This window comes from Nicotiana tomentosiformis, chromosome 6, assembly GCF_000390325.3.
Source record: "Nicotiana tomentosiformis chromosome 6, ASM39032v3, whole genome shotgun sequence".
NCBI classification, from domain to species: Eukaryota; Viridiplantae; Streptophyta; class Magnoliopsida; order Solanales; family Solanaceae; genus Nicotiana; species Nicotiana tomentosiformis.
This window is the reverse complement of record NC_090817.1, coordinates 12,273,363-12,292,542: the sequence shown is the minus strand read 5'-3', so window position 1 is coordinate 12,292,542 and position 19,180 is coordinate 12,273,363. Positions and strand designations below refer to the sequence as shown.

The 19,180-nt window shown below is 38.9% G+C and overlaps 2 protein-coding genes across 2 annotated transcripts; both read left to right on the top strand.

Annotated features, from left to right (window-relative positions):
- The first annotated feature begins 4,284 nt into the window (after window positions 1-4,284).
- Window positions 4,285-5,890, top strand: LOC138893576 (uncharacterized). Its single transcript, XM_070178206.1, has 3 exons — window positions 4,285-4,840; window positions 5,015-5,246; window positions 5,686-5,890. The coding sequence occupies exons 1-3, from the start codon at window positions 4,285-4,287 to the stop codon at window positions 5,888-5,890; spliced, it is 993 nt and encodes a 330-aa protein (XP_070034307.1).
- Window positions 5,891-12,373: 6,483 nt separating this feature from the next.
- LOC104120653 (uncharacterized) lies at window positions 12,374-15,930 on the top strand. Its single transcript, XM_009632463.4, has 6 exons — window positions 12,374-12,507; window positions 13,519-13,684; window positions 14,522-14,674; window positions 14,774-14,949; window positions 15,303-15,409; window positions 15,526-15,930. The coding sequence occupies exons 2-5, from the start codon at window positions 13,544-13,546 to the stop codon at window positions 15,391-15,393; spliced, it is 561 nt and encodes a 186-aa protein (XP_009630758.1). The 5' UTR covers window positions 12,374-12,507; window positions 13,519-13,543; the 3' UTR covers window positions 15,394-15,409; window positions 15,526-15,930.
- The last annotated feature ends 3,250 nt before the right edge of the window (window positions 15,931-19,180 follow it).

Sequence of the window (19,180 nt, the reverse complement as noted above, 5' to 3'; positions counted from 1 at the left end):
AGAGAATGCTCAAAAGGCAGCCAAATATGAAGTCAACTTTAATGGTAAAGCAGGGTATGAGATCCAGGATGGGCCATATAAACATGTTGTTGACTTTAAGAGGTGTTCTTGTACTTGTAGATCATGGCAACTCAAAGGAATTCCATGTGCACATGCTATAACAACAATGCATTATAAGAACTATGAGGTTGATCCATATGTTGACCATTGGTATAAGAAGGACACCTACCTTAAGGCATATATCAGATTCATTCAACCTTTAACTAGTATGAATTTGTGGCCAAAAAGCACACTACCAGCTATTGAGCCACATGTTATAACTGCAATGCCAGGAAGGCCAAAGAAAAAAAAAAAAAAAAACTACTGATGAACCAAAGAAGAAGATTGGGAAGGGTACAAGGATAAGAAGAAAAATGAGATGTTCTTTGTGCAAGACTCTTGGACATAACAAGAAAGGATGTCCATCGGCAGTAAGTATTAATGTTTTTTGTGGTCATTATTAGATAAATTCAATTACTAGTGTTTGTTTTGTTATGTGTATACAGAGAAACCAAGGGGGAAGGACTGGAACTAGTTCAGTTGGAGGTGAAACTGCTGAAAATGCTTCATCAACAACATCAGGTGGAAAGGCTGGAACTAATAGAAGTGCATCAGCATCAGCAGCTGGAAGTGCATCAGTAGCAACAGATGGATCAACAACAACAACTTCAATATGGAAAGTGGCACCTTCACTCAACAAATCACTGATCCAAGCACACAACAATTAACTAATGTTGTTGGAGGTCCAAAAAGGAATACCAATAAGCCTAGAAGAGGTGGTGCAAATGCAGGGTCTAAGAGATCAAAGGCAGCAGGATATGGTGTGCTATTTGATTCAAGTGGTACTATGATACAGAGGGTAAATATTTCCATTTAATTACACAATCAACATATATGATTTACTAGATAATCCCTCACTCACAACCTTTTATCTTTGTGCAGTCTGGAACTACTGACAAGAGTAGTACACAATCCTTCTACACTCATAAGTTCTGCCCCTACCAACATTGAACTTAGGTTTAAACCCCCTGGGCTAAAGTGGAAGGGTGGAGTTGCAGTTACACAAAAGCATCTGCAAGAACAGAGTTACAGAAGGGAAAACTCTGCTATAACCACTCAAGCCACACTAATGACACAATCCACATCAAGCAACTAAGCCACAACAAATATTAATTGAAGTGCTCAACTGATATTTTAAAAACTTAATCATGGATATTTTTGTACACTTCCCGTGGTAGACAATATTTTGTAAAGCTATTTCATTATGCATGTTTTTGTTGACTGCCTATCATAGACAATATTTTGTGAAGCAACTTTCTTATTTTGGATGTTTTATTAACTGCCTATAACATGCCATGATATTAGTAGTTCCTGTACTTGTTGCTGTAATGGAACCTTTTTCAATATATTCCATGAACAAAATTTTACATCAACACAAAATATGTAGCCTAAACCCAGGAAATAAGAAAGTACACTATCAATCCTAAACACATAACATAAGAGCTAACATTATAATAACTACAACCGCAATTATAATAGCAACAACTCTGAACATCGACCTTCCTTGTCTTCTCTGACAATGGCATCGATCACTCTTCTTAATAAGACCCGTAAAAAGAGTCTTGTAGTGTTCTTCCTCAATCGCAGGATCAACCCATCGGAAAAAGTCACAACCTTCACCAATCTCATATCTTCGGCAGCCTAGGAACCTTCTTCCAGGATTGGTGGGCGTTCGTGATATTTTAAGATCTGCAGCAAGTCCACAATAACACAAAGGTTCCTTCTTCATTGCTAAAGGAGAAGACACGGTAGTAGCTTATTTTTTGCCGGAGAAGAAGAAAAAAATTGACTTTCAAAAGAAAAGGAGATGGAAAAATTTATGGGCAATGAAGAATCCCAGCAAAAAAAAATTATTTTGCACTGTTGAAGCTAACAAAGAAATAATAAGGCATCAGATTTGGATAGAAATTAGCTTCTATAATGTTCAACAATGGAGAATAAGGTAGAAAGAAGAAGATGGTTGTTAAATAGGCCACACTATTACCGTTGGGTTTTTTTAAACTGCCTTAGGATCAGCCATGTAGGATAATCGTTTATTATTCACGGTTTGAATGAGTGTAAGTATTCAATTGGCAAACTTCTAAGTTTGTGGACTGGCATGATAAAGTGGCTCAAGTATAAGTGTCATTTAGGCCATTCTGCCTTTTCCTTTTGTTATTTTATCGTTTTATTTATTTTTGTAGTTACTTTATCCTTTGGGTAAACGGTGTAGTTTTACATATGCCCTCATTTGTTTTTCTTTCAATTCCATTTCATACCCTAACTAATAGGACATGAACTCAAGGCTAGCTCTTGCAGTGATTTTGCACCTTCTAGAGAGTTTAAATATTTATATAATTATATCACTTATAAAATAATCATGCAAGTAATTTTTTTATTTTTATATATTATTTAATAACCTGATAAAAATAATGACTATTAACTAACTTGATATCACATATTAAATTAAGTTGTGTAATAAATATTCTCTACATTGACAAAATAAGAGTCTGGAACCAAAGTATGGTTCATTTGGACTCAAGAGAAACAAATAAGTTAAAACAAATAGGCACCTTTTTATATATAGCGCGGTTATTCATCGCGCTATTTATAAGATGTGGCCCCACCATTAAGTCATCTGCACTTAACTGACGCACCCATAATTCATATGGGTATAGCGCGTATTATGGATGCGCTATACATCAAATAATTGTACCTCGGGTTGGGTTTATCCTTATTTAAGGAATTTCAGAATTTGGCAAAAATTCATTCAGCATCCTTCAAGTCTTTCGAATATTTGATCGTTCAGTTATTTTGCATTTTGTCATAATGTCCGAAGAGCGAAAAATTAGGGTTTCATTATATTGGAGGGGGATGAGGTTGTGGTGGAGAATAACTCAATACAGAATAGTTGTTCTCCACAGTGTCATGTTAAGTTGCCACTTACATTGGAGTATGATAGATTGATATCATTGTTATGTAAAAAAATGAGTGTGAGCAAACGTTCGGTGAATATTAAAGTAACCGGGAGATATCTGTATTCTGTTACTCTGCAAGGGGTTGCTTGTTATGCTCAGTTTAACATCGAAGATGATGAAACTCTGACATATTTTTTGAGAACTCCGGAAGAACACCGGGAACTTGTTGTGATAAAAATATTGAAAATATACGTCAAGGTTGAAGACGTTCGCAATAATGAGGTTCCGCAAAGCAGGGATATCCCTCAATCATCGGGTGGTTATTTCGGAGCAGTTTTAGCCGAACAGGTTCCGGGTAAAAGAGTTTTTCCTGATCTAAATTTATTTCCACGGGCAAATGAGGAGCGAGTATATAATTTCTCCCCAACTTTACATAATCCACAAGCGGAGTGGTAAACTTCAATTTTTCTTTATGTTACGATGTTTATTTTTATGTATTGAATTTGTATTAACACTCATATATTCCATAGGGGGTACCGACGAGATATGAATTTTATAAGTTATGAACTAACGGACCATCCGGGAGTCATCACCAACAGGATAATATGCATCATGGGATATCAACACATTATGATTTGTAAGTGAAGTGATAAAGTTTATATGTAAATTTTGGATGAATTTGAGAAACTCATTATTTTATTGGTTGTGCAATGACAACGAGCTTACTCAATTGCCCGAAGACGATATATTTAATCGGGATTTGGCAGATGTGCAGAGTCATGAAGATGATAGTGATTATGATAACAATGCTAACGAGTCTGGAGATGACACACCCTTCCCTGATGAGGGTGACAGTGATGAGGACGATAATGATGAACCTGATTTGACAAGGAAACATGCTCCACCTCCCGTTAGACCAAGAGTATACGAGTCCCATATGCCATTTCATTCAAGGGATGTTCCCTACCTTGATCAATTTCCAAGTATGCCGGATGTCCATGCCCTCACAAGGGATCTTGACAAAATTCGGATAGCAATGTGGGATGAATCTAGAGCAACGGTGCTGTCAAAGGGCATGCTTTTTGCTAATAAAGTGCGCCTAAGTAGGGCGGTGCGAATGTACAGCATAAAAGAGTGCCGTGAGATCGTGGTTCATGAGTCATCTCCGTAAGTATACAAGGTTATTTGTCGTAGATGGTTTCAAGGTTGTAATTGGATGCTGCATGCGAGAAAGTTGAAAATAAATATGTGGATTGTGGGAAAATAGATAGGTACCCACAATTGTGAAATGGACACATTTAATGGGAATCATTTTAGCTTGAATTTTGACTTGATTTATCTTGTCTTGAATCCACACATTGAAGCGTCCATAAGGTACAAAATCAAAGATTGTATAACATCTGTCCACCAGGTATATGGATGTACCATTACCAAAAGAAAGACATTTCTCCGACGTAAACGTGCGTTTGAAATTATTTATGGTAACTGGGATAAGTCATTTGCCGCTCTACCCATGTACATGGCTGTATTGCAACACTTTAACCTCGGGACTGTTGTTGAATGGAAGCTTGAGCGGAGTCCGGGAATACCAGAATACATATTCAGATATGTGTTATGGGCATTTAAACTAGTCATTGATGGTTTTGTACATTATCGACCGGTAATATCCATAGACGACACTCATGTCTATGGAAAGTATGATATTAAATTGTTGATTGTCGTTGTTGTAGATGATAATGGAAATATATTTCCCCTAGCATTTGCTATTTGTGCCAATGAAAGCCAAGAGATGTGGATATTATTTTTGAACCACTTAAAGGAGCACGTTGTCAAACAAGATTCAGGTATTTGTCTAATATCTTATCGGCATGACAGTATTTTAAGTTCTGTATAGAATTTGCGTGCATGGCAGGAACCGTATGCCAACCAACGTTACTGTGTTAGGAATTTTAAGGCCAACTTCTAGAGGGCTTATCCGAACAAGGACTTGCATGATTTAATGTGGATGGCTGCAACAGATCAACAAGAGTATAAATTCAGGAGGCGAATGGAATTGATTAGGCAGGAAGACACAAAAGTCTATTGTTGGTTGATGCGACATGAGCTTGACAAGTGGACTTTGCATGCGGATGGTGGTAGAAGATGGGGAATTCTGACTACAAATATGTCAGGGTCTTTCAATGGGTTATTGAAGTGTGCACGTGGATTGCCAGTCATGGTGCGGATGTCATTTAAGCAGATAGCAGAGAGGTTTGTTGAAAGATCTAGAGGTGCATAGTCATTCATGGAAATGGGTGTTGAATTTATGCCACAACCAATGAAACAATTTGAGAAATATAGGAAGCGAGCACAGTGACATTCATTTTTGCAGTATTGCAGCGAGCGAAATATATTTGAAGTTCACACTCGTCTGCATCACAACCTTGGGAATAATACACACACCGTCAATGAAGCCATAAGATTATGCTCTTGTGGAAAATGGTCAATCTATCACTTTCCATGCTCACATGCCATGAAGTGCTTTCAATATACATGTTTCGCATCAACGAGGTACGTTGATAAAGAATATAGTGTTGTTGCATACTTAAACACCTATAATGGACAGTTGCAGCCAGTGGGTGCTGAGCATTATTGGCCGTAAGAACCATTTAAAATAGTGTGTAACAAGGATTATGTGCATCAATGACAGGTACAAAAAAGAACACGTATACGGAACCAAATGGATGTTGGTGATACTGTTTATGCGCGTAAATGTGGCATATGTTCCCAAACAGGACACGATCACCGTAAATGTCCTTCAGTTAGTTTGGGAAGCAGTGGTAATTCATCACCAAGTGGAAGTTCATCCAATGTGCCAAATTATCAAGGATAAACGTCGTGTTTTATTGGAGTAATTTTGTTATACTAAATTTATGTAAATGTTTAGGTTGTAAAATATATGAAATAAAATTATGTTTCCAATGGGGTTAAATCTAATTTTTATTTAGAATTAAAGATTCAATACAACAGTTTAACATACAACCCAAGGAGTAAAAAAAAATTCATTCACCATTATCGTCGTTGTCTGGCACTATTTCGTTATCACCGTCTTCATCTTATTCGTCAACATCTTGTACGCACCCTTTGGGACCAATGGCATCGTAATCTAGGCCCCAGTTGACACACATTTATCGTATTTCATCGCTATTATCAATAAGACCACTTCCTTGATTTCTACAACAATATAGGACTCTTACGTCCAACGTCTGTGGTAGAAACTTAAGTAGTTCCCTCTCATTCGACAACTGTTGGGAAAACAAGATACTCATTGTCTCCATGCAATTTTTTATTTTCTAATAAATCCCAGTATTGATCCTTCGTTCCTTCCAGGTAGTTAAGATCATCAATAACAAGATGAACATCAAGTGCCTTTTCCATCTCTAGAATCTCCTTCATCAAATGCTGAATCACTTCTGGTTTATCTTTGTGTGTGTTTGTTTGAAAGGTTGCACACAGTGCTTGTGGTACAACAAGCCCATGCCAGTGACATAGTACTTCATAATCACACCGTTTTGAGTAAAGGGGAACCTATTGTAGTTTTTCACCCCAAATTCGCATACCTTCAGGCTTTGTAAAATGCGTTTCGCCCTCAATAATGTGCCCTGCAACTTTTAGATCAGTATGTATATTGATAGGCTTATTTTTCAAGGGACACAGAACACCATACCACTTGTCATCAACCAAATTAGTATAGCAACCTAGCATATGTTTTTCAAGGTAAAGATCGATTGTGTTATGACGTGTTCCATTTGGATCTTTTGAACTATCTTTACCTTTTTGCCTCTTCGTAAACCACTTATTAAATGTTAGTGGCATTTCTCAATTGGATGTTGTTCTGGTTCTTCAAATGGTATTTGAGTATTGATCTCTTGGTTCAACTTAAGAAGAACTAAGCTGCATGTAGACATGTATGAACGCGAAACATAGCGCCTCACCAATATGCGCTATGTGTATTGTCATGTCGACCTGAAAAAGTTCTTGACATGAAATGTTGGACCCACTTGTACCCGAATGAATTATTATCACGCGAAACATAATACCTCACCAATATGCGCTATGTGTATTGTCATGTTGACCTGAAAAAGTTGTCAGCTTGAAAAAGCTGCTGACATGAAATGCTGGACCCATTTGTACCCGAAAGAATCATTATCACGTGAAACATAACGCCTCACCAATATGCGCTATGTGTATTGTCATGTCGACTTGAAAATGCTGTCGGACTGAAAAAGCTGATGACCTGAAAAGCTATCATACTGAAAAGCTGGACCCACTTGTACCCAAAATAATCATTATCACGCGAAACATAGCGCCTCACCAATATGCGTTATGTAACCTAAAATCACTCCTAGCTGCCTATATAAACCTCGCGCATTTTAGTTATTATTTGCGTCGTAACGAAACGAATAGAAAAACTTTCCATTAATTTTCCATTTTCGAGCATTACGACATGTTTGGACGCAATTACGTATCAAGATGTTACTGTGGCAAACGTGCGATTTTGAAGCCATGTCGGTCAAATTGCAATCTGGGTCGCAGACGTTGGTTGTGTAAAGAAGTTGTAATATTTGTTAATACTTTTTTTATAACATATTAATTAATAGTCTTGTACTATTCTCTCATTGGTAGGACGAAAAAAAATGTGGTTTTGATGAATGGTATGATGAACCCATTCATCAGGAATACTACAAATTATGTTTGCTAAACATTTGGAATCTGACCGGTGAATACGAACTCCAGATCGTGAAACTACAAGAACAACTTGTGGCATTGCAGGAGAAACTAAAAGAGGCAGAAGAAGAAAAAAATAGGTCGGAGGAGAAATTTAAGTAGTTGAAGCACAGAATAATGGGCGATAGTGACTAAACAAACACATTGATGTGTTAAGTTTAGTATTTTACTTTTATGTTGTACGTGTCATGTATTATCTTTAATAGGTAACAAAATTTAAATTTTATGTTAAGCTGCCGTTTTTTTTTGTGTTGACGTGTTAAACTAAGAAATATCTCGAGAAATAAAAACACATGTGCAAATTATGTGAAACATAATTAATGTCGCTATTATATATTTAATGTCATATATACAAATAATAATAATAATAATAATAAATGTCAATGTGTCCCACAGCCTGTATGCTTTAAAGCATCAGTTGGCCTGAGGCGCATCCCATCCCGTCCGACTACGCTATCAGGATCATCCTCATCATATCGCCTCTTTATCGGAGGATGCGCTGCAGCATGGTCGTCGGTAAGGCTGGCATACTCGGTAGATCCGACCATCGGGCCGACAATAACCTATAGAGTTATAAGATATTTTACTATATGAAATAATAATTACTAACGTACGTGTTAGGAAAAAACATTTAATGGTCATACCATGGTCTCAGCGGGCTCTTGAATAAGATCATCCGTCTCCGACATCTCAGTATCGCACAATGCAACCTCCGTGTTGGGCGATGCCGATGTCTTTAAAAAAATGTTTTAGATATTACTCACTAATCAATGAGATAAAAACAAATAAAAATAATAGTAATACAAACAAACCTGCATAACCTGCATATGAGTAGCGTCGCAAGGCTCTGTCGAAACATCGAGGTGCACTGGAGTAGATGAAGTATGTGTTAGATCCTCAGCATCCCTCGGTGATGAGCCATAACTCAGTTGTCGCCCACTATGCACCTCTTGTGTCGGACGAGAATCAACAACTGTTGATGGCTTTGGGGGATCAGGAAAATACTGATCCCACTCCTGTCGCGTAATGGTCGTGCCCGCGATCAATAATGGAGTTGATGGAGTCACCTGCGAAGTCCCTGGTGACAACTGAAGGCTGAATTACGGCATGTCATGATGAACATCGTGTGGCTTAGGATGGTCACCCGGCTGATCATCACTAATATCGTCCATGGGTGCCTCAACGCCCCTTGCTGGGGATCCCGTCCTCGCCGACCAGCACGACCTCGTGGGACACCCCTTCTTCTCTGCCCGCGCCTACCACGTCTACTATGTTCAGGCTCCACTGGTGGCCCATGATGGTACTCTTTTGGTGGCACATAGGCAGCCTCGTACCCTAAGCACTCATCATCTCGGGCATGCCTCAATGTCTAGGAAGCCAGATCTGTAACCTTTCGGCCATACTTGTGCAAAGCTGCCGCTCCTTCGCCGGTATGCTGCGACATCTGAAGTCCCAACTGGTAGAACTGATGTAAGCCAATAGCCTACATAACATGAAAAATATTATTTACAGAAGGATAATTTAACATTATAAGTAAGTATAACAAATAACATACTAGTGCCTTATGCCTCCCGACGTATGGAATGTACCGACCACCAGCGTGATGAGCAGGATTCCTGATGAGAAGCCGGGTAACGCTGCAATACCAACCCATATACTCATGCTCGCCATCCATACGTTCATGTGTAGGGGGTGGCGAAATCAGGTCATACCTATGGTCCCAAATGCCAATCTGGGCCTCTAGCCATACCACGTATGTCTGGTCAACCCTGGAACGAGCATCCCGTTGGTAATGTGTCCTAAGCCAAGTGGACAAAATAGGTACAAGCTGCGGTCGACCAAACTGGCGAAGGACTCGCTCGGTGGCATGATGCTCGATAATATCGAGACATATCAGTAGGACGGAAGAGCTCCACATAGCTCGATCGCGAGAGCAATAATTGGGCAAACCAGCTATGAGCGCGTCACTGTATGGCCTCCATAATAACTATTAATTAAACACAAGAATCGTGAGTAAATGCAACACATATAAAGCCAGGCCAAGTAAACTTAAGTATACATGTACTTGCGCGCCTTCAAGCAAATCCAACAAATTCCTGTAATAGGGAAGATGATGTCGAGCCTCGAACTCACGTCCGCAGCCTCGCCTATCAACCTACATCCAAGATAAAGGGAGAAACAGTGGAGGTGGTGCATCCGCAGCGATGGGTGGTAGAGGTGGCTGGAACTGCAGGAGCCGCTTCCAGGCCCAAACATAATATAGATAGTGGACGTAAAATTTAAGGTATTTTTTTACTATGTATATTATAATCATGAAAAGAATTGACTATGTTTTCACCTGCAACAACAGTAAAAATCCGGCAACGTCTCTCTGGGTGCCCATGCTAGCTCGGTACATCTGCATATACAAGTAACCTAGCACAGTTGCACCCCAGCTGTAACCAGGTAAAACATCAGGCCGCTCAAGATGATGTAGAAATCTCAAAATCTCAAGCTGACTAGGTTTCCTGAAGTGTTCGAAAATAGTACACCACCAAACATTAGCAGCAGCAACAATCTCGTATGCCGATCGATAACATCCGGCGGTGAATCATCCGTAATCTCCGCATCCATCGCCTCCAGATGGTGCCGGACGGGCGTCAGCTGCAAACGACTGGCCCCACTCAATGCAGTCTCCTCTGCTGGCCGGAAACCAATGAGTCGTTGCAACATATGCAGGTAATGCAATCCCCTATAGTCTCTAAGAGCATGCAGGTAAGCTACACGTAATCCATTAACTGGCAACCCGAAGAGAACCTCCATGTCCTGAAGCATGATGGTAGCCTCGCTGATGGGTAGATGAAATGTGTGCGTCTCTGGTCGCCACCGCTCTATCATAGCCGTGATTAATGCCTAGTCGAACTGCAACCGACTGTTCTCTATGATCATGTAGAAACCCGTATCCTGAAGGCGTCTAACTATACGGGGATACAGTGGGTGGTCCCTAATGAACTCCCACATATCGTCTATACGTCTGGGGCGGAATGTCTGGGACAAACACTGCCCATCCCATATGTATGAAGACCTATGGTTGGCATGTAGCAACAATAGCTCTAGAGATGCAGGTCCAGGATGTACATGGGGAACCTCCATGACATATGTCTGTAAATTAAAAAATATTAATTAAAGTATTTTTCTTTTTAATTGCTTAACATCTTTAAATATATTGCAATATCTTTTATATTAATATTTATTTAATATTTTTACTATATTATTACTTATGTTGATACATTTTCTATATTATAATTTTATATGTTAATTTATTATTTTATATGTTAGTTTATTATTTTATATGTTTGATTCTTATTTTATATGTTAGTTTATTATTTTATATATTTGTCTATTATTTTATATGTTTCTTTCTTATTCACCTTTTTGGGTATAATAGAATTAAATAATTAATTTTTATATGAATACATGATTTAATTTATAATTATTCATATACAAATAATTAGTTTGACAACTAGTGTTGTTTTTATGTTATTTTTTTACATTTGTTGACTAGAATTCGAGAGAGTTTGTGTTTGAACTATCATCTTTTTTAGATATTTTTGGGGTTAACAGATAATTAAATAATTAATTTCAATAACTACAAAGATACTATGCTAAATGGAACTACATTGTACTACGCTAAAGGGCACTACATTACAATTACTGGCACTACATTAAAATTACGAGCACAACATAACATTAAAGGAAACTAAATAACATTAATTATTCATAAAATAATAATTTATCTATTTTACTAATCTTTTAGCACATAAATAATCTAATCCGGATAACAAAAAAATTAATTTAATCACAAAACAATCAAAAAAATACATATACCACAGTAAAAAATAATTAATAAATATTTTTTATAACAAATATTAACATTAATTATTCATAAAATAATAATTTATCTATTTTACTAATTTTTTTAGCACAATAATAATCTAATCCGGATAAAAAATAACAAATTAATTAAATCGCAAAACAATCACGAAAGAACATATATCACAGTAAAAAATAACTAATAGATATTTTTTATACATGAGTTTTAACAAAAAATAAGTCAGAATACCTCGATTTTAAATTTTTTGAAAGGTGAAGATTTGATGATTTGGGGGCCGAAACGAGCAATCCACTAGGCGATAACGCCTTAGATCCGATGTTAGCTTGCTACAATACCGAATATCTACACTTTTTATGAAACCGGTGGGCTCCAAAGGAGTTTTTTTGCGTTAAAAATGAGGGGGAATAAAAAATGAGGGCTGCTGGTTCGTGTCTGGTGGGGGAAGGAGATGCACAGGTTTTTATATAGGTATAGCGCGCATATATAGGCGTTATACTATAATGCCTTATATATGCGCGTTATACCTTCTGCCCATTTTAAGTCGCTATATATAAAATGATGCCAAATTTTATTTTTAAACTTATTTGTGTCTCTTGAGTGCGAATGAACCATACTTTAGTTCCGGACTACCAAAATAACCCCTTATAACCCCTTTTGCTAATTTATTCATTTTTTAGCTATTCTATCCTTCTTCTTTTTTTCTCCTAATAAATTAAAACTATATTGTCACTGGAGCCAAAACAAGAAGCTTCTGTATCTCTTCAGTCTTCTGTTCTCACGTCTTCTCTCAAATAGCAAAAGAATATTCAGCAAATTTGTTCACTAAATTTACACTGCTTCAGATTCAGTTCCAGTTGTAGTATCCTCAAGGTATGAAGTTGCTGCATTTCGACCTATTCGCTTACCCCCCCCCCCCTTTTCCGACGAACCCAACTCCCTTATATCTGTCATATCTTCCTCCTAGCATCAAGATTTGATGAATCAGTATGAATTAGTATATAAATAAATCATTGTTATGTGTGAAGATTTGATTTTGAGGTAGTTTTGGCAGTTGACCATTTGCTATTTTAATTGATTAATTTGATGAATATGTATACGTGTGTGTATTTATGCATGTATATGTATATAAATTTGATTTTGAGGTGTTTGGTCGTTGACCCATTTGTAATTTTTATTGATTCTGGTTTTAAATTTGATGAACGAGTATGAATTAATACATAGGAAATCATTTTAATGTGTAAAAATTTGATTTTGAGGAGTTTGGCAGTTGGCGCATTTTGTTTGAATTAATTCTGGCCTTAAAATTTGATGAACTATGAATTAATACAGAAAAATTATGTGTAAAGGTTTGATTTTGAGGTAGTTTGGCAGTTGAGCATTTGCTATTTAAATTTATTCTTGCCAGTAACATTTGATGAATTTTATTGAATTAATATAGAAAGAAGTCAAGTTTATGTGTGAAGATTTGATTTTGAAGTGTTTGGAAGTTGACCATTTGCAGTTTGAATTAATCCTCGCAATAAATTTGATAAACAAGTATGATTCAAATATAAAGAAATCATTTTTATGTATAAAGATTTGATTTTGAGGTGTTTGGCAGCTGACCCATTTTGCAGTTTGAATTGATTCTGGCAATATATTTGATGAACAAGTAAGAATTGATAGATAAAGAGGTCATCTTTTTTAGAAGAATAGATAAAGAAATCATTTTAATATGTAAAGATTTGAATTTGAGGTGTTTAGGAGTTACTCTTTTGCAGTTGGAATTGATTCTGATTTCTAACATTAAATTTGATGAAGAAGTATGCATTAGCATATAAAGAAATCATTTTAATGTGTAAAGATTTGATTTTGAGGTGTTTGGTTGCTGCCCATTTGCAGTTTGAATTGATTCTTGGGTCTGAAAATGGAGGAGAGTGGTCCGAGTCGGAGTAGCGAAGAACCAACATCATGGGATGAGCTTTACAATGTCAATCTGATGCCTTCAGAGATTTTTCTCAAGTTCCGAAAAGAAATTGAGGGCTATCGAGTTGGTGTTAACTTGGAGGTACTAAATTCTCACTGACCATCTACGTTTCTTGATGTTTAATCAATGAACTATCTCTCAATCTCAATCTAGTTGGGGTCGATTATATGGATATAGTGTTCCCTTGATGCTTTCGTTCATTTAGTTTAATGGGACTATCGTATTACAATGCATCAAGACGTTTTAGATTACTTTCAATTAAATTCGTCAAATTGTACTCGTTAGTATGAGTTATTACAAGTGGGAAATCCTCTTTTTCTTGGATGGAGATGGAGAAACTTACTATAGCAAACAGAGGTAGCAGAAAGCTAGTTATTGGTTAGATTTGTATATACCTTCTGGAGATTTAGTTGTGGATATACTGATGGCAGCAAGAGCACGACCGCTTATAACCGACTTACTTGATAATGCCTCAACCCTTTCAGACCTCTACCAACGATTTTCAACCAGTGAAAGCTGGATCTTGTTCTACAAAGCCCCGTTTTCGTGTTTTTTTTAATCTTCATGTTCTTGATACTATCTCAACGATGCACTTGGAGCTTTAAAATATCTTGTCCATCATCCTCTATGTAAACGTTCCCAGTTTGTTAATGATCAAACGGATAATTTTCTTATAATCTGTTGTACAGTGGGTGCTGAGTGATACACGGTCTGCTTTATGCCAATAATTCCCTCAAGATAAAAGTTAATACACAATACTGAAGTCTATGTAGAAGCAATATAAGATTTTACTGCAATAACGTTCTAGTTGTTGCTGAAATCACCTGGAAGGATATTGAGTAAAGCATTATAACGTCGTGTCGTCTATTTGGGTATTTGTTGTATTAACTAGTTTTTTTAATGCTACCTCTTGACCAGTTTTACAATGCCCCATACAATGAGTATCTGGCGAAGCTGGTTTTAAAGCCTTTAGCCCCTGATCGGAGATGGAAGTTCATATACGAGCCTTTGCATCATGAAGTGCGTCTTCTTTCCAAGAAAATCCCAGTGACAAAATTTCTGAATCTTCAGGTTTGAACTTTTTTCTTTCCTTCCTCTACACTGTACTGCTTCCTACTATAGCCCTTATCAGCATAAAAAAATTATAGGGTAACCATTTGAATTACACAGGTTGGAGTAGGCCACAGCTTTCAGTTGCATGCAACTGGTTGGAAATGGAAGCTTACTACTTGTTTCGGCGGAGATGGTATCTCCAGCATCCGGAATAAAACATCACTCGGATTATGTCCTGGTGTGGATTTTCGTTTTGGATGGAAAGCAGATTATGTTCTTCCAGAAGTTACTGGGCAAGTTTTCTCATCCTCATTTGCCACTCACTTCGTAGGAAATCACTTGAAGCCGTTGAAGGGGAGCCTTGGCATAACCGGTAAAGTTGTTGTCATGCGACCAGGAGGTCACAGGTTCGAGCCGTGGAAACAGCCTTTTGCAGAAATGCAGGGTAAGACTGTGTACAATAGACCCTTGTGGTCCGGCCCTTCCTCGGACCCCTGCGTATAGCGGGAGTTTAGTGCACCGGGCTGCCCTTTGTAGGAAATCACTAGGCTTCTTACCCAGTGACGATATAGTGCTTTAACAATTAAAAACTGACTGAAACTTGGTAGCGCTTTTACCTAATATGAATTCTGGACTCCGTTTGCAGCGCTTTAGGTACTGGTGAACCATTGTTCAATATGAATTCCGGACGACTACAAGCGTCACTGGATAGAGTAGAGGCCATCTTTTCCCAATAAACACAATTACTACTTGGTATAATTCCTACCTATGCCTTCTAATCCTGTTGAATTTGGTGTCTCTCAATCTTCCTTCTGTACCTTTTCAAATCATTCTTCTCCGATCGTTGATTTATCTGCACCATGATATAGGGATTGGATTGTAGAGCTGACTCATCTTACTTTGCGCGTAAGCTCTCCATTTGCCAAGGAAATCTTGAATCACCTTGAGATCTCATTTATGGACATATAGAGACCTCAAGGGACTTCATCATTCATCAACTAAGTGGGAAGTTATTTTCTTTTTGGTTAACCTCTCATGTTAAGTCATCAAAATTTTCCATCTTAATTTTATTTTTCTAACTATTATGCTACAGTTATATTCTTTGTAAGAAACACATTTCTGATATCATTTCTTGCTTTGTATTTTTTTGGGAGATGGGGGTTGGAAAGCTGAAGGGAGGAGAGCTAAACACAAATGTGTTCTGGATTTTGACATACTGTTGAATTTCTTGTTAAGAGTTGGCAAGGGGAAGAGTCTCCTTTTTACACTGAGAACCCTTTAATTGTTTGTTTCAACTTGTTTGATTATCTCATCATTTTTGTCATAAATCACATCATTATTACTGACCCTCTTTGTATGCTTATAGTTTGGTCAAAAGTGCTTTCTCCCCTCAAAGTTAAAGGTGTTTTGACCAAGCTTTTAGTAGGCCTTTGGACATAAATTTTTTGATGTTTTAAAAAAAATAGCATTTGGAGTTAAGTTGAAAAGCTGACATTTGAATATTGAAATTATAAATTATATCGACATTTCACTTGAAAAAATATTGCAGTTTTGTGTGTTAGGAAAAAAGGTTTTTCCGAAAAACTTGAAAAAGTGGTTTGAAAAATTCATTTTCAAAAAATTTCCAAAACTTAGGAATTTTCATGGGGAAAAAATCTACGGACAAATGGGTCTTTAGAAGGAAAAAATGTTTTTGAGTAGAAGTAGAAACTGTTTTCTTCTCCCAAAAAGTAATATTTTGAAAAACACTTTTGAAAAAATACACTTAGAAGCACTTTAAAAGATTGCTGCTCAAAATGTTATTCAAATTGATTAACCAAAGACAAAATTATTTCATTTTTTGGAAAGTACTTTTAAAAATAAGTTATTTTAGAAGCTTGACCCAACATGCTATTTATCTTAAATTAGTTGGTTGAGTGTTCAAGATTATCCACATAATACCATATATCACTCAAAGCTCCGAACGAGTGTGCGTTTTGCATATTTTTTGGTATTCTCACAAAAATTACATATTCCTGAAAATACCTTCTGAAAAATTACATTTTTTGGTATCAAGCAAATCTTGCAACTGCTCCTTCAATTCTTTCAACTCTGACGGGGACATGCGATATGGCGGAATGGAAATAGGTTGAGTGCCCGGAGCCAAATCAATATCCCTGTCGGGTGGCATCCCCGGCAGGTCTGCAGGAAACACCTCTGGGAACTCACGAACAACCGGTACCGTATCTATGGAAGGAACCTACGCACTAGAATCGCGGACATAAGCCAAATAAGTTGGGCACCCCTTCTCGACCATATGTCGAGCCTTCACATAAGAGATAACACTGTTGGCAGAATGGCCAAGATTCCCTCTCCACTCTAATCGAGGCAACCCCTGCAAGGTTAAGGTCACCGTCTTGGCGTGACAATCTAATATAGCATGATAAGGTGACAGCCAATCCATACCCAGTATGATATCAAAATCAATCATGTCAAGAAGTAGAAGATCTACACGATTCTCAAGACTCCCAATGGTGACCACACACGAACGATAAACACGATCTACAACAATAGCATCTCCCACTGGTGTGGACGCATACACAGGAGCACTTAAGGAATCACGGGGCACAACCAAATAGGAAGCAAAATAGGATGACACATAGGAGTAGGTAGATCCCGGATCAAATAGAACTGAAGCATCTCTTCTGCAAACTGAAACAATACTTGTGATAACAGCGTCAGATGACTCAGCCTCAGGCCTGGCTGGAAAAGCATTACACCTGGGCTGGGCCCCACCACCCTAAACTACGTCCCTGGGACGACCTCTAACTGGCTGGTCTCCACCTCTAACGGCCTGACCTCCACCTCTAACAGTCTGCCTTTACCTCTAGCTGCCTGAGCCCTGCCTCTAGCTGGCTGAGCAGGTGGTGCAACAACTGGTGCCAGAACCATGGCACGAGAACTCTGATGTTGTGAGCTGCCTGTTGCTCGAGGGCAAAATCTAGCAATGTGTCTCGGATCACCACAAGTATAACATAACCTCGGTTGCGGTGACTGCTGACCCCGAAACTGACCATGTCGACCTGAATAACCACCCTGATAACTCTGGAGTGGAGGTGCACTAATAGGAGCTGGTGGTGCATTGTAGGCTAGCTGATCAGAATAATGCATCAAGGGCCACGACCACCTGAGGCACCGTGGGATGCCTGGAGCACTGAATGAAACGGCTTGGGAGGATGACCTCTACCAAAAGTACTCCTGCCTCTAGATGAGGCACCGCTGAACTCACCGGAATGAGGAGGTCTCTTGTCAGACCCCTCACCTCCCTGAGTAAGAACCATTTCGACTCGTCTGGCGACATTAGCAGACGCCTGAAAAGAAATCTCACTCCAGTCTCCTTAGCCATCTGCAATCTGATAGGCTGAGCAAGTCCATCAATAAACCTCCTCACCCTCTCTCTCTCTCTCTCTCTCGGTGGGAAGCAGAAGAATGGCATGACGGGCCAAATTCACAAAACGGGTCTCATACTGAGTAACAGTCATACTGCCCTGCCGGAGACGCTCAAACTGACGGCAAAGCTCCTTTCTCAATGTGATAGGCAGAAACTTCTCTATGAAGAGCTGAGAGAACTGGTCCCAAGTAAGAGCAGGCGACCCAACTAGTCTGATCAACAAGTAATCTCTCCACCATTTCATGGCGGAACCAGTTATCTGAAATGCAGCAAAATCGACCCCATTGGTCTCCACTATACCCATGTTTCGTAGAACCTCGTGACAGTTGTCAAGATACTCCTGGGGATCCTCTAAAGGAGCACCACTGAAGTGAACATGAAAGAGCTTGGTAAACCTGTCCAATCTCCATAAAGCCTCAGAAGACATAGCTGGCCCATCTCCGACCTGTGCCACAATAACCGGCTAAACTAATCCGACTGGCTGAGCTGTTGGAGCATGATACTGGGGAGCTAATCTGTTCTGGAGCAGGAGTGGTGGGAGTCTGGGCTCCTCCTCCAGCCTGAGAGACTGCTGGTGCCATGGGAAATGCGCCAGTCTGGGCCACACTCTCCAAAAGGCCCACCAAACGAACCGAAGCGTCCTGAAGTATTGGGGTGGTAATGAACCCCTCCGGAACCTGAGCTGGTCCGGCAGGAACAGTCTGGGACGGAACCTCCTCGTCAAGCTCTATCTGAGGCTCCACTGCTGGTGCTGGTGTTCGGGCCCTAGGCTAAGCCCTGCCCCTGCCTCGGCCTCTGGCACGGCCTCGACCTTGACCTCTACCCCGCGTAGGAGCTATCACTGGAGGCTTTGGCTGCTGCTCCGCTGAGGAAGCGGTACGTGTTCTCGCCATCTGTGAGAGAATAAGAGTAGAAGAGTTCAATCAGTATTGAGAAAGCAAAATCACACGACAGAGAAGAATAGAAGTGAAATGTGTTCCTAAACTTCATAGCCTCTGGAAGATAAGCACATACGTCTCCGTACCGATCCTCCAGACTCTACTAAGCTTGCTCGTGAATCGTGAGATCTAGGCAACCTAGTGCTCTGATACCAA

Excerpts from the sequence above, each read along its gene's own strand:
- LOC104120653 (XM_009632463.4), top strand. The coding sequence starts at position 13,544 with ATGGAGGAGAGTGGTCCGAGTCGGAGTAGCGAAGAACCAACATCATGG. Across the intron at positions 13,685-14,521 it reads GAGTTGGTGTTAACTTGGAG|TTTTACAATGCCCCATACAA; the intron begins GTACTAAATTCT and ends CCTCTTGACCAG. Across the intron at positions 14,950-15,302 it reads GTTCTTCCAGAAGTTACTGG|CGCTTTAGGTACTGGTGAAC; the intron begins GCAAGTTTTCTC and ends CTCCGTTTGCAG.
- LOC138893576 (XM_070178206.1), top strand. The coding sequence starts at position 4,285 with ATGGACACATTTAATGGGAATCATTTTAGCTTGAATTTTGACTTGATT. Across the intron at positions 4,841-5,014 it reads CGTTGTCAAACAAGATTCAG|ATCAACAAGAGTATAAATTC; the intron begins GTATTTGTCTAA and ends TGGCTGCAACAG. Across the intron at positions 5,247-5,685 it reads TTTAAGCAGATAGCAGAGAG|GTACAAAAAAGAACACGTAT; the intron begins GTTTGTTGAAAG and ends CATCAATGACAG.